Raw genomic sequence first — 15,916 nt, 5'->3', positions numbered from 1 at the left:
ATTTTGGATTTTACCCGATTATATTTATCCCAAAAATACATATTAATTTAGTTATTTCAAGTTATTTACATGTTTTTGTACATATTCAATGGTGTATTTCCTAGGTTGACTAAATTAGCCGCAATCAGACTTGCCAAGCAACAGATCTTTACTACTGGATTCCCTATAGGTGTTCATTATTTTCCATGCAAAACCATTTCCAAATCCAAATGACAAATAAAGCATCATTTTTTTTTTTTTTTTTGGAAATATATCCTACATTTAAACACAATTTTAGATATATTTTTAAAAAATGCCTCTTTACATTCAAAATTACCTGGTTTATCCTGTATTCTCTGATATGCTTTGGATGTATGTCATTAAATAGGCAGACTTGTGTTACAGCAGCTACTACACCTTTCCTTCCAGTGCGAAGAAGAAAGGTTATGTACACTGTTTATTTGCCATAATCCATAATTTATTTTCACAGTAAAACATATAAGGGGGCACAACATACATTCAATTAAAATCGTGAAATTGGTGATAAATGTAAAAAAAGACAAACAAACAAAACGACAATACTTTTGATATTTACGAGTCAGAGTCTTGTGGAAACGTGGGTTTCACACTAAACCAGTAGATCGTTATCTCATTGCAGCAGTTTGTGGAAAGATATCTTGGTTGTACACTGATTCTTAATAAAAACATATTGTTAAAAATGTTCATATGTACTGTATGCATTATTGTTGTTACCCAGCTCTGATGTATCATCATCTTTGTACCTTAGAACTTGGTTGCTCTGTCTCCGTGCAGTGGAGGGAGTGGAGTCGGCGTGCTTTGTATAGCTCTCATCGACACTTGTAAAATGAGCTACATGCCGGATCAAACTTACACGCTTCTACGGGGGTAATAAATGCATTTGACTTGAAAAGCCACAGGAGATGGGTTTTACGCACTCCTGTGAAAGATCCCTGTCTCTTTACAGCCTGGGTTCCTCCCCACTGTACAGAGAGCCGTGTCGTCAGCGGCGATAATGTGATGAGCTGCCCCATAACAGCAGCGGCTTCTGGGGCAATTTTCTTGTATTTCATTCTTAGTTAGCTTTCACACTTCGGTGACTTTGTAAGAAAGCCTTGTGTGTTGTACTATAAAAGCAATCTAGTGCATGGACTGTTGGAGGGGGAAGTCTTTCAGTAGGCTGGGGTCTTTTTAATCTTGGTTATGTAAGGGGGGGCATCTCCTGAGTGACTAACGTGCGAGATGGGGGCTGTGGGAACCCTCGTTTGTGATGGTGTCTGTCAAGAGACGAGGTGGGGTCGTGCCAGCTGGGATAATATTTGTACAATTTCCCCTTCAGCACTGTGTTCTGGCTTCAATACTTTGAGTTTAGTACTCTCGGTAGCTACATTTGCGAAATTGTTTTCTCATCTCTTAATTAATCTAATTCACGGCATGCTTTTTGTAGAAACTGTAATTTCCATATTTCTTTGTAGTCTTCCTGTTCATTATTATTCGGCCTATTGCATACATTTATGCATTTATTCCTGGCCACTCCCATACAGAAATAGGACCAATTTAAACCAGGCCCCGAAAGAGTTAATTTGTGTCCTTATTTTTATTTTGCATGTGATGACATCAGTATTGTCTTTGCAGCCATGAAATTAATTTTCTAATCTGAGTCAGCAGGAGGAAAGAATTTGCACATTAATATGAAAACGCAAATCTTCAATTTGATTTCCAGCAGCCTTCCCTTCCTCGCCGTATTCAAAACATGTCCCCCTTCTTATTTTCTCTGCTTTTGAATGTAGCCCGGTCCTAAATACAGTACACGATGAAGTAGTCTTCTGCTGTTCTTTTGTCGAGTGAAAGGACGGCATTGATTCTGTGGGGAAAAAAAGAAATGCATGCTGTGGTTTCTGGAAGGATACCCAGGCGCTGAATGTATATTGACACTGAATATTCATTTTGTGGAGTTATGCAGTGATAGGTAAAGAATGATTTCCCCTTGATTAAATGTTAAAGTGGTGTTAGTTTGGTTTGAGATGAAAGAAAGCCACTGACAGCATGTTCTTGTCTGTGATGCATTCGTAGCACAGAAGCCCCGCTTAGATGTGGAGAAGAAAATAGTGATCACACAGTCGCTTGCCATACTGCATAACCGCGGATATGTATGGAGATAATTAGGTTTAAACCCTGTTGATAAATAGCCATTGTAGAAAAAATTATGAAAAGGTAATGGTCTTTTTTCCTGTTTGGAACATTGTTTGTGTGTGTGTGTGTGTGGACGGGTTGCCTGTAGTTGGGGGGGAAAGGGAATCCAAACTGGTGTCTTTAGTTTGTTTACTGTAATCATCTACAATAGGATAATACATCTTTGTGTTTGATAACAATAGGATTGGGGGCTACAGTAATGTAATCACTTTAACAGGATTTCTCAGTAAAAGCTTTTGCTGGGAGTAGATGTGTAAAGCCCCTTTTCCAGTAAATGCTCTGTCAGCTCTCATGCCCTCAACCTGAAGAGATCGTTTTTTTATGGTTTTTCATCTTAAACGCAGGAACCTCTCTTCATGGGTTTGTTTGATTTAGTTTTTTTCTCTTCTTCTCCTTGTTGTTTGGTTTCTTGTCTGCTTTGTAGTGCTTCAGTGCTGCTGCCCTACATTTTAATGGCACCTGCTGGGAGAGACCAGGCCAGAGCAGCTGCTGATTAAGCCCTCAGTATTTCGGTGTTTGCCTCTGGTCCAGCGAGCGCTGGCGTTACACACTGCCCCCCCGCCACATCTTCAGAGTCTGCCGCCCAGAGCCTAAGAACAGTCCTGCTTCAGCCAGGCCTTCGGGAAGTGAATGGTTCCCTGGAAAGGGGGCGAGGGACTGGAGATTAAAGAGGGGAGCAGAATGAATGGACACCAGTAAGGTGGCTAATAATCTGATTATGTTCCGAAACAAACTGTAAAAAATGTAGTTTAAATCTGGTCACTTTTGGAAGTGGTGCCACATTGGAGTGCAGTGAAAGCCTTTTTCTGACTGGCACATTCTCAAAAGTATTGGGCTGACCCATCCCAACATCCCTCTATTGTTTCAGGCATTCACAACATTTAACCCTTTCGGGAGTGTTTGTGCTCAGACCCACCGGCTGGTCAGACCGTTGCCGACGTGAGGACAGAGTCATTTGTTAACATCGTAATGGGAAAGGTCATTTGAAGGATTATAAACAATCTGTTTGACTTAAAAGGCCTAATTCCAGTGATGAATCTGCAAGCACACTGTGGACAAGGTGCATTTATGAAGGGTCTTGTAGTTTCTGTAGGTTTTTTTTTAATTTTATTTTTATCTGCTTGCCTTTTACAAGATTTTGAGCCAGTGCAATTTCTTAATTAAATCGTAAGGGAACGCTATTAATCAACGTCAGCTAGAATTTGTTCTCCTTCATCTCAATGTTTTTTTTTTTTTTTTTCTTGTGATGATAAAGTGCTGAAAGTAAGGCACAACCTTCAGGTAATTGTGCCAGTGTTTTTAAACAAGGCCAATCCAGAAATTTGGTATCTTCTAAAAGACCTTCCAATGATAGAATTTGTCTTATTCCTTTTTATTGCACTTTTGGGGTTACACCGTCAAATCCATATAATTTTTCTCGTTGTTGAAATGGCCTTTCCACCAAAATATTTCAGCTTCTTTAACTGTTAATAGACATTGGTGCTGCTCGTGACAGGGAATGAAGGCGGCTTAATGATGGTTGATTACAACTTGAAAGGCACCTGCTAAGACTAAGGAAGCATCTCTGAAAAATGAAGGGTACCTTTTCTGCTTTATCATGTAATAGATAGATCTGTTCGTTTGCAGACTTAGACTTCTACCTCCCCCACTGAAAAACTGAATGGCATTCGTTCCGCTTTGAAGATAGGAAAACGATGATTACACAAAATGGAAAGAGAAAAGCTTAGTCATAGAAGTTGTTATAGGGGGTGGGGGGAGGCTGGTTTTATTAGAAATGCCCAAAAGATGATGGAATAACCCAGTTTTACTGGAACGCTTTCCTGGAGTGCTCGAGCGACTGCATCAGGTCCATCCGCCAAATACAGATCAGTACATCCTCTCTGTGCTTCACCTGGTGTGATGCGATGATTACTTTTCAGCTCTTTGATGGCTGCTCAACCTCGTGTGGCAGGGCAGGGGAGCAATGAAATGCAGAACAAAATGAGTTCAAAGATCACAGCAGCAGGAGTCGGGATGTTTGCCATCAATTTCACCGTGAGAATCCGCCACCATCGTACGTCAGACTTGTTCGCGGAGAATTTCAGAAGGCAGACAATTTTCTCGGGGCCTGATGCAGAGTCTGTGGGACTATTTAGTCGGGCTGAGGTGACTTGCTTTGCCAAGGGTTCGTGTCCATTTCAATGATTACATTCAACGCTTCCTTCATAAATCTCGCCTTTTAAAATCCCACCTAAAAGTTATCTCCCTTGCCGTAAGATGATTTGTCTTGATTTAATCCTAAGTGCATGCTTATCTTCAGTATATAATAGCATGCAGTCTTTTGGGGTAAGTGTATGCTGAGGAGTTTAAAAAAAAGAGCGGTTTGCAAGGGCAATGGTTTAAGTAACCCTTTGCGTGGCTCTCTCTCTCTTATCAGAGTGCCGTAACCCTGCTCCGCTGTGGAGAATATAATAGAGCCACAGTACACACTTTCCGGATGGAGAGAAGACTTGCTATCCTATTGGTATTTACAAAGCATGTTGCCTTGTCAGGAGCGCTTAAGATGAAAGTGCACATTCAACTTCCTGGGGGTGATAGGTGCACGTGGCGATGTTCCCGCTGGCTGTGCCGGCGCGACACTCAAATCTGGAATGCAAAATGCAAACAATATTGCTCTTTGTCAGACTCAAGTGTGTGATTCTTCACATTTTCTTTAAGTGTGGCAATTGGTCTGCAAACTTGGCAGGGAAATTAGATGATTTGCTTGAATTGCACTCAACATTCTGGCAAAGCGGATCCACTTGAGAAGGATAGAGAAGTAAGTGACCTGAACTGTGGCCCATATTGCGGTGGCACAGTGCCCTGTATTTTTTAATTCTTGTCTGGTCTTACAGCCAGATATCCCCCACTAATTAATGGTGTGCTGTAGCAATGCTGATAGCAAGAAGCAGAATGACTTAATTTATTCGTATTGCAGCCGTTCTGCATATGGGGGAGGGGGATGAGGCAAGCCTGTATTTTAAACATGTTTGTGTGTATGCATATGTATGTATGCGTGTGTTTGTCTCTCTCTCTAACACACACACACACACACACACACACACACACACAGTGAAAACTATTTTTTAGTAATCTTTAATCAACAACATTAATCACACCTATAGCATTGATTTTAAATTAAAATAAAGCACACTTTAATAAAGTGCACTAGAATACATTTTGCTTGCATTTTGTTGCATGTTTTAATCAAAACAAAATATCACAGCTGAAAATTGTCTGCACGGTGTATTCAGAAAGGAGAATACTGTACTAAATGCAAATGTTTTTTTGTTTTTTTCTTCTCTCTTTCCAAAACATTTAAATTCTGTGTAAAATGATAGAAATGTAGCCCTGGCTGACTATAATCTAAGAACAATGTGTTTGTGTATATGTGTCTTAATTCATAAACAAATTAATAATTGCACTAAACCTACCCAAGTTAAAAGAGAACGCAGGATGTTTGATAAAGCAGATTGTCTCGAAGAAGGGAATTCATCTGTGAAATTTATAGCATAGCATTCCTAATCTGCAAACCTGAGGCAATTAATAATACATCCACAGTGCCTGAAAATAAATATTTTAAAGAAATTATGTGCAGTGAATAATGTAAATTGTTTAAATTTAAATAATAAAAAAACTGAAAAACACGAGAGGGAAGATTCACCTCAATTTAATGTGTAAGGGCCCTTATAGTATGTATAGTTAGTTATAGTATGAATACAGCTATTCATAATGTTGTTGTTTGTTTCGTGAATGGATTGTTGCCTTTTCTGTTTTTTGGGTGGTTTGTCTCATACTATGGTGCCATTTTATTTTGAAGAACAAAGAGCATCTCGCCTGACTGAAACTAATGACAGAATAAGGGTGATTTTGATCAAACAGGCTGACGGGGAAATCACAGCACTGTTGTCGCTGTGAAAAGCCACTACCTCTAGGCCAATTCCTCCCAGTGAGGGTGCTGCAAATAGACACATTGCCTCCACACCCTGCTTATTACTCTAGTTGTCATACTTCCAAGTCATTTCAGACTCAAGACACAGAAACTCTAAGACCAGATAACACAAAACACACTGTTATTTCCTTTGTGGTGAGTATAAAACATAAAAATGAAGGGCATAAGTTTTGGTTTGGTCTAGCCCCTAAGCAACAAATGAAGAATCTGACACGACCACATTCACACAACCTGTAAAATAATTCAAGGATGTTGCTTGTATGAAAGAACATTTTGACTCTGCTAAGTGAGGAATGCTCAGATTTAAATCAAATAAAAAAAAGTGTGAAAACACAGTGAGCTGCTTTAGCTTCAGTCAGACCGACACTAGATGATAAGGTAAGAAAACTCGGAGGATGTTGATGCTAAGAACTTCCACTGTAGTCTAGTAACTAGAACATAAAAGCACTGCAGCCAACAGGTTGGACAGTTAGTTTGGACTTGTTGGGAGACTTGAGATTTGTACAATTAAGGGAAGGACGAGAATGATTAGACCTTTTTCACCTCACCAGAGGGAATATGCGAGAAATCCTGTTTAATGTGGAAACAAGGGGCTGTAGGAATCTGCTTTTCCCACTTGATCAGAGATGGGCGCCCCCAGCCAGCAGTGAAAGCCCATTGATGTGGAGCCTGCAGAACACACCTGAGCCCCATTGCAGCCTGGGAATACAGAGAGACTGAGTTCATTGGAGAAACGTACTTTCTGCTAAAAGACAGATCTGCACTCCCTCTTTCTTATTTTTTAAAGCAGTTCATCCTGTCACGGTGAGCAAGGCACAAATTAAAAAAAAAAATGATAGTGTATACCATCAGACTTTCACACTTCCTTCTCACTCCCCTTGGTGTTTATATGTAAGATTTGCCAGTGGGCATGGTGCTTGTAGAAAACAAAGCACCTACTCAAGAACTGGCATGGAAATCTTAAGATCCAGAACGCCAAATTTCACAGACACAGTAATTTTACCTCGCACCAATACTGATTGAGTCAGAATGTTCCTTTTTTAATTAATTAATGATTATTTTATTTTACTGTGCCTTGCATTTGTGAAACTAAGTGTTAATATTGTTTTAATAAATTACACATTGCTGAGCAAGCAGATGTAGGCTAGCTAAACACTGGAAAAATTACATTCATTGTCTTGTGAACATGCAGTGACATGAAAACTGGAAAACTCGGCTCCCTTTGGCATTGTTAGCACTTCAGTACAGCTCTGTAAGAACAAGGGTTCAAAACTGATTGAAAATGCTGAAGCGTGTAAACAGACCTACTCTGCAAAACCCGACAAACGTCTGCCTTGTGTAGGGGGGGTGGAAAGGGGCACTTTTATCATCAACAGAAGGAAATGGCTTTCTCACTTCATTCCTTATCGTTTTTCACTAAACACGCAAACGTTGTGAGGGCATAGTCACGATCCATTCATTAACTAGGGCCTCTAAAATTTAACTTTCTCCCTTACATGACCCTCTGTATTTCTGGCAAATATTAAAACATGAGTCTCCTGCATGGTGCGTGTTACATTATTAAATGTCTTTTGTGAATGTTGACCCTGCTTGTAGTCAAGAAACCTATGATTTCAAAGAAAAAATCCTTTATGTGCAATATTCCTCCATGAGAACCAGCTGTCTGTCTGTGATCTGGCTCTAATTTGGGGCAGTAGGGCTGTGAGTGTACTATCTCCTTATGTGTAATGTGTGCTTAATGACTACCAGTAAGAAGGTTTACAACTTCTGACCTCAGAATTAATTTTATTTTTTATTCCTGGCATATATCTATGGAAAAGGTCAGTAGTCCTAAATATTCATGCTTTTCGTGAGAAGAGTAATGCTGTTTTTCAGTGTCAAGCTCATATGCCTAACCACCGACTTAGTAATGTATATATTGTGTCTATAGATTTTGGAAGTAAAAGATAAACTCCACAGACCTTGACAGAGAGTCTCATTTAAAGAAATATTGTTTAAATCTTCCACTCGTCATCATTTGCCGTAACTGAAACAATGGATTCAACGTAGTCTGCTTTGGGTTTTTTTTAGATTCATTTATTCATTTACACCTCCAAATTCTCTTGTTTACACACTAAAACCCAGTACTGATGTATTCAAAGTAAAAGAAGAATCAAATAATTGCCCTCAGTGGATTTTTTTTTCCCCTTTACTTTTTGGGGGGGGGGGGGGTGTTCTGTGCTTTTTTGTTTTTATTACAATAAATACATCTTTGAAGTTTTTAACGCAAACCAAGAACACATGAGCACAGTTTTAATCTGTCTTACTCTTTGTTCTTCAGGCTGCTACGATGGACTCAATGGGGATGAAGCGATCTCATCTCTATGGAATGAGCAGCAACCCGTACTCCCAGCAGCAGCAGCAGCAGCAGCAACAGGGCGGGGCTTATCCCGGCCAGCCATATGGATCGGCCGCTCCTCACAGATACCCAATGGGAATGCAGGGGAGGAGTCAAGCGGGCATGGGCGGCATTCAGTACCCACAACAACAGGTAGCTCCTGTCTTGAGTTATTTTTTCCACTGAGGTGTATCCATTTGAAAAGGGATTTGTAAATCCATGTAATTGTCAATAACAGGCATAATGAGACTAAAGCCCTGCATGGTAACATCAACAGACGATGCAGTGTTTGAGCCTGGGTTTACATCAGTGTGGCCTTCCACCAGCATTCAAGGCGATAATTTTGCTTATCGAAGGGTTCAATACGCTTTTCCATGTTTGCTTACCTTTTCTTTCAGCAGAACAAAAAAAAACCCGAATTACATGAAATAAATATATGTAGTAATCAATTAAAATGATGGACTACAAGATTCAGTCAGCTGTTGCAGGCTGTTAATAACAGGATGTCAATAACGTTTCTATTTAATGATGCATGTTATCGGTTACCTTTATAGTTCTACCTAGTGTGGGCCTAGTGTAGTGTCTCCGAGAAGACTTGTCTGTTGACTCAAAGGTTTACTTCTCCCTTTGTTAGTGTTCAAATGACGCATTAGTTGCAGTTCCTAACACTGCGATGGTACCACAAAACAGCTGTAAAGCAATGTTTTTTTTTCAGATCCCTTCCTGAACATAAAGGAGGTGGATCCCATTATTAACAGAGCAACAACTTAACACCACAGTAGTACTTGCCAACAGCATGCACGGATGCTGTGTTAATAGGAAGTGACTTTTTCGCTCCTGTCCCGGTCATGTCTGTATGACGTCCTGATTTAGCAAGAATGAAAAACCATTAATTTAATGTCCCTTTTTACTGGCACCGGAAGTTAATCAGTTTGATATTTCCACACATAACAGCATGGAATGTCAGATATTCCACTGGGGTTCTGTTGGAATGGGTTCCAGATTCTGGAGCTAACACTCCCTGAATATGATGCTAGGGCTCAAAGACACCATGCACTGTTAAACCTGACTGGTTTTAGCCTGGGCTGCTGTCGGTACTTTAAATGAGCTCCAGAGAGTTTTTGGAAAACAAAGCAAGGCCACTATTACAAGTGACATACCCTGTTCCCTCATAAACTCCCAGCCCCTGGTGCTTGTAAAGACCATGTTTTGTTTGATAACGGCTGCTTTGAGATGAGATGGTAACACAAAAAGTGACTCTGCTCGTGTTTGTGAAGGGAGCTTTCCAAGACAATAAAGGAGCAGGATGGATTTTATTGCACCAGGTCTGCACAAAGGTGTCCTTCACGATCAAAGTAATGAAAGAAAGTCTTGCTTCTTTTTAACAGTTTCATTACCTAGCGACAAGACTCATACCTGGCGTGTTTGGGAAGGAAGAAATCAGATTAATTGGTGTTAGTAGGTCTTCGGTAGATTTCTTTGAACGGCTCATGCTCAGGCTTACTACAGCACAAAAATTATATCGACGCATTCTACATAAAAAATACTACATACTGAATAATTATTATAATTTTTACTACAGTCAATTCAGTATCAAGTATGTTACTTTCAAGGTGCATACGCTTGGTGGTCGGTCACTGAGCGGCCGCCATCAAAACAAATAAGTAAGTCTTTATAATTAGCGAAATCATTGAATAATTTCTTGTACAAGTATGTGGGCAAAGGAGATTGATTGTATAAAGTTATAATTATCTGCTGACATTAAAGACAAACCCAGCGTAATCTTGAGCTGGAAGTAGCAGAAAGTAACAAGTTTTTCCTGTGAAAAAAGATGGAATGTTTTCTTTACATATGCGTTTATATCATACCCTGCAAAGCGAGACTGGTTAATGAATCACTGGCATTCGGAAGACAACAAAATAAATAGGAATGTGCTTTGAACCTGGAGGTTATAGCGTCTTTCTCATTCTCTCCTTGGCCAAGCAGCAGGAGTCTTGAAACAGTACAGCACGCTGTAGAGCCGTGTTTATAGCGTGATGTCACTCTACTGGCTTTGCTGCTGCCCCCTACTGTTGTCATCTGTTCCCCAGTTCCTGCCTTTGAAGAAGAGGGGTGTGTTTGAGCAAAAGTAAACCACGCTTCTCCACCGTCGCATCAAGGTCACAGACGAGCGGGAGACCAACACGTGGCTTCATTTCCCAAATATCCGTGCGTGGTCTAGACTGGCCTCTTGTCTTTCATGAATGAGTGGGTAGCCGAGAGTGCTATTCGACATGATCTCCCCAGTTTATATTCCACTAGTTCATAATAGCAGGAAGGACTACCACGGTTCACAAGCCTCAGCTGGTGCCTGCTTACTAGAACCATTCTGTCATGTTCTGGATTCCTAGTCAGTCGCCCAGTCTGTATGGGAGCTAATTTTGTCCTCCCTGTAAATCCCTAACGGCAAGCAGCGAGTCTACATTCTTTTAGGAATTTGGAGTGACTATGAATGGGACCATCTTGTGACTATCTTCTGATGCTGTTCCTTTGCTATTTGTCTCTATTATATAACTCTTGGATTTTCACAGCAAGCCTGGTTTTAAGTAGATCAGGTGGTATTCCTTGGTAAGACCAGATAAGAATCCCTACGCCAACTCAGGCTGAAAATAAAGTTGATTCAACCAGAAAATGCAGATGTACATTATAGTAAATGTGGCACAACTAAAATTGTGATTGTCAAGAAGAAAGTCAAACCCACTGTGAAGTATTGAGGATCTGTTTTGTGTTGGGCCTGGTTTTCATCCTCTGGTTCTGGTGCCCTTGTTAGAATTGAGCATAAGATGGATTCCAAGGTTTACTAGGATATTTTAGCACACGAGCTTGGTTGCAGATAGACTTTTTGCAGCACAACGACAATCCAAAGCACATGTATGACCAAATGGTTAAGGTATCACCAAATCAATGTTCTTGATTTGTCCTTTGCAATCTCCAAACTTCAACCCCAAGAGCATTTGTGTCATAAACTGAATCAAGCCATCCACAAGCACAAGCTACGCAACCTGCAGGACCTGATGAGGTTCTGTGTAGAGAAGTGATCAAAAATGCCTTTTGAAAAGTTGACGAACCTAGGTAAGGATTACAGACAGCTCCTCCTCTTTCTCATCAAAGCCAAAGGAGCATTCACAAAGCACTGGCTTGGCAGATGAATACATTTGGAATGGAGACCTACATGCATCTCTTTTTGACAGATATGCTTTTGAGGTACAGAATATTGATTAGTTATAGAATTCATTACATTTTGATTGATTTGCATCAAAGTAATATACTTGGATTTTCTTTCTAAATCAACTTTTAGTTACACTTGAACAGTAGCCTATTTATAAGGATTACAGAAACCTTATCAATAATAAATGGCAGCAATGCAATCTTATAATGCATTAGCTCCCTTACATGATGGGCCTTTATTTCGCTGGGAGAGGTTTCCTTTGGGAATTAATTCCATGAGGTACTTTTTGTTACTGTAGCTAGCTGTCAGCTCCCAGTGAGTGCATATAGTTTCAACTCACAAACTCCTTGGGCTTTCTTACTCAAAATAAGCTGAAAGAAGTAAAAGGGAAACCAAAGGCTTTTTTCACTCACGAGCCCTGACAACATCCCAGAAACGAGGGTGGGGGGGTATGTGGCGGTGAAGACAGCTGCCACCCACTGAGTTAGGAATAATGCAGGACGACTGGAAGTGCTAACGTGGAATGAGTTGACAAAATAACAACAACCAAAATAACGTGACACTGGTTGATCTAATATGACTTGGTTTATGCTTTTTTTGGTTTTGTCTTTTTTCTCAATTAACCTTTAAATGTGTTCTCTCTGAGCTTCACAGTGGGTCTGATCAGGTTGCAGTAGGCCTATCCTCTACTGTAGTTCATGCTCAGCTGATAATGCCTGCTGAGTGGAAATGTAATCCTTATTTTGATCCCAGGTGCTATGTTCATTAGGTGAACAGGTAGCTTTGAATTTTTGCCACGATTGACACTTGCCAGACGTGATTGAAACAGGCCATTGTGTCTGTGTAATGTTAACGCTGAGATTTTACCTCTTTCTGTCAGAGTCATTCATATGAATAAACTGTTAAATTGCAGATGAGTGACAGCACACTGACAGAAGGTTTAGTGAATTTGACTATGTCGTGTGAGAAGTTAAGCTGATCGCTCCTGTCAAGCCTTGAGCACATGGGAAGTTCAAGGCTCTGTAGATATTCCGGACTTGTAAGTCCTGGTAAAACAGTAGCCCATAGCCATAACTCTCTGTAAAAACGTCACCCAAAGAATTATCATTGAAATCTTTGTGTGGAATCCTAGATGGTTATTTGGGTGAGATACCTTTTCCTTTATATTTTACAAACCAATTTTCTAGCATATTGCTGTGTAAATTGGTGCCTTTGCTTCAAGGGTGATACTGACATACTCCAAGCTGAAGTAAACAAGCAAATAAAAGGTTGGTTTGATTCAGTACCCACTGTCTGTTACAGTTTGATTGCAGGTTTTTTTTGTTTAGTTTTTTAAACATTTTTTGTAAGTGAATGGTGTCAATTACGCAGTTTTTCCTCTGGATATTGAAGGTGGTGGCAAGAATTGGAAGGCTGGTTTAAGTGAGGAAGAAATCCTTTTGGGGCTGGAGTCTATAAGCTAGGAGAGATGGTTACCAATTCATACAGTTGTTCTTTGTGCGTAATATAAAAATAATGGAATTATGCTATTTAATCATTGTGGAAATATCGCTTTCTCTGTTGCACCTCTTTGAATGAAAACAGCAGCTGTGGTGTGGCAGGCCTTGGAAAATCACACTCCTCATTACTTTAATGAAAGGAAATGTATAATGTTGTTCCTATGATTTTAACAGAATTCTGCCCTAACATTTAACCTTGAAATGAGACATTTGAAATTTATTTTTATTGTCAAATTTGAAAAAGCCCAACCCGACCGACAACGACCTGAAAACATTGTGTAATTAAAATAAATGTTTGAAATGCAGGAAACTGTCTCTTATTTATTTACTTTAAAAACGCAGCGTCAAAGATATAGTTAAGCTGTTCTACCACTATTTAAGGAAAATAATACTTTCTGGCTATGTATATTCCATAGTGGTTGTTTTTGATCAGGGCTGATGAGGATTGATGTACAGAGAGCTTCAAAAAGAATGGATTCGAAAAGCCTTTGAAGGTTTTGAAATCCTGAGTAGGGTTATCAAAGACAACGGCAGTCAGTGCATCAGACACTTCAACACGTGGACCACAGCCCCTGTTTACACACTGCAAACAAGATAGCTGAGGAGATTAGGTGCTGCTCCCCAAACAATGAGCGATGGGTGTATGCTACTGTGACAAAGCCTTGATGTTGCCTCTTATTTATGGGGGGTTTTCTAGAGCAGAATAGATTAACTCGCAAGATTAATTCATCTGTATGAATACAACGAACATCGATAGCCCTAATAGCCTCCTCTCATTTGTAACTTTTATTACTACGTATATGAAATCAGCCTACCCACCCGCTCTCAATGCAGAAATATTGTGCATCCATTAGTTGCAAGGAAATAATGCTGCTTCTATGCAGTCTTTTGTCAGTCAAAGTCCCTTTTTTTTGCTTACACATCAGCAATAAATAGCTGGAAGGTCTAGGGTAAATGCATCTTTAATTTGTAAGTGTGAAAACTGTTTGAAAATGATTTCTTTTAAAAAGCTATTGCTACTTGGGGAACTAGGATACCTGAGGGCACCTATAGCACACACACTTATTGAAATTGTTCCAAGGATGTTGTGAGACAAAACATGTACATTGAAGAATTTTGTTATTGTTTCTTTTTGTTTTAAATATATATTTATATTTTATAACTTTTGGTGCGAATCTCAGACAGTGATATTTTACTTCCCTGTTGAGTATAGATCTCTTAGGAATGAAGATATATTCCTGTTTTCGGCAATTAAAATGACAAAGTCAGGAGGCTGTACAGATACTATTAAAGGCTATGACAAAACTCACTAGCCTATATGATGATCCTAGCTTTTCCTTGACTCTGTGAAGTGCTTGAAGACACTTTATCTGTATGAGGTACGAGATTAATCTGAGACTGATTGATGGGCAACTGTGACAGGGATTTATAATTAGCTTAATAACTTATTGTGCAATGAAACCGATGTCACTTTGAGGACAGTATTGCAGGTAAAATGTCCCAGAATGCCCAGTGAAGTGATTCTGTGATGAATAGACATTCCAAAAGTCAGACATTTGTTCATTTCTGCAATTTGGAAATTACATGGGTGGAATTCCCAAAGATCTGTACTTCATGAACACTTCATGAACATTTCCAAAACAACCAGAGATGTTTACAGATGCTGAGAGTAATGTTACCTGTGGTCCATTCCAGACGACTGCTCTTTTGGTCTTGGTCATTTAGAGAATAGTGCAGGAAAAGCCTGCAATAACTCTACTTTATTGGTGCACTTTTTTCTTTTTTTTTTTAAACTTTTTCCTCATTCTTCAGCTGGGACTGTATATGACTTACTCTGACACATTGTTGTCCATTTTGAATTTCAACCCTAATATAATGCTGTGGCAATGTGGGCCTTTCGGTTTTTTATCTGTGAGACGTGTGCATCTGAATATGCTGCTCTGTCTCAGGTCACAAGTTTCACTGCCTGTTTCCTCAAATGACAACACCCTGTCAGCTTTGTGAACGTAGTCCCAGTTCAGTGGCTCTTCACATTGCGAGAGCAGGCAAAGACCCGAGCCCCAGGTCTCCTTTCAAGTCGGCTATGATTTTTCTTAATGGTCAGATTCTCGCTCTTGGATATGATGTCTCACTTTTTGCCTGAACTGAGGAAGCCCAGCTGTGGCGTAGATTGCATTGCGAATCCATGCCAGGCTGCTTTGCCTAAAAGAAAGAACGTTTCTTCGCACTAAGAGACTTCGGTGACTAAGAGAGTAAGCCGGGAAACAGATCCTTGATATTGTTGTGCCCTAGCCATGTTTTAGTTTCCACTGTAATTAGCTGCCCTGCATTCATCTTCATTTTCAAGATAATTAAAAAGGCATTTTTATGGATCGGCTTAGTTCAGTCATTTGTTAAAGTTTGTGTTTCTCTGGCAAATACCTTATTTTTTTTATTATTAATTATTTTTTTTCCGGTGATTTTTTTTTCCCCCTCATGTGATGTTGGTCCCAACTGCTCTAGTGAGTCTTTCCTAGTCATGCTTTTTCCTATAACAGGATGGCCGTGACCCAATCTGCATGGCCATCCAGCCATGCATTCATTTGATGTGCCCTTCGAATGCTTTAAAGATTGCATTTACTCCCATTTCTACAAGACGAGACCTTCTGCTCACTCCTCTGCCAAGCATGCTC

The 15,916-nt window shown here is 39.9% G+C and overlaps 1 protein-coding gene across 7 annotated transcripts in view; it reads left to right on the top strand.

Annotated features, from left to right (window-relative positions):
• arid1b (AT-rich interactive domain 1B) overlaps positions 1-15,916 on the top strand; it is a 180,955-nt gene that overhangs the window by 14,400 nt on the left and 150,639 nt on the right. For all 7 annotated transcript variants that reach the window (XM_066718720.1, XM_066718555.1, XM_066718637.1 and 4 more), the window contains exon 2: positions 8,481-8,690. In XM_066718720.1, coding sequence (XP_066574817.1) covers positions 8,481-8,690 — 210 coding nt within the window. The remainder of the gene's footprint in view (positions 1-8,480; positions 8,691-15,916) is intronic.

The sequence above is a fragment of the Amia ocellicauda genome, chromosome 1 (genome assembly GCF_036373705.1).
Source record: "Amia ocellicauda isolate fAmiCal2 chromosome 1, fAmiCal2.hap1, whole genome shotgun sequence".
NCBI classification, from domain to species: Eukaryota; Metazoa; Chordata; class Actinopteri; order Amiiformes; family Amiidae; genus Amia; species Amia ocellicauda.
The sequence above is the reverse complement of the archived record's forward strand: the minus strand, read 5'-3'. Positions and strand labels throughout refer to the sequence as shown.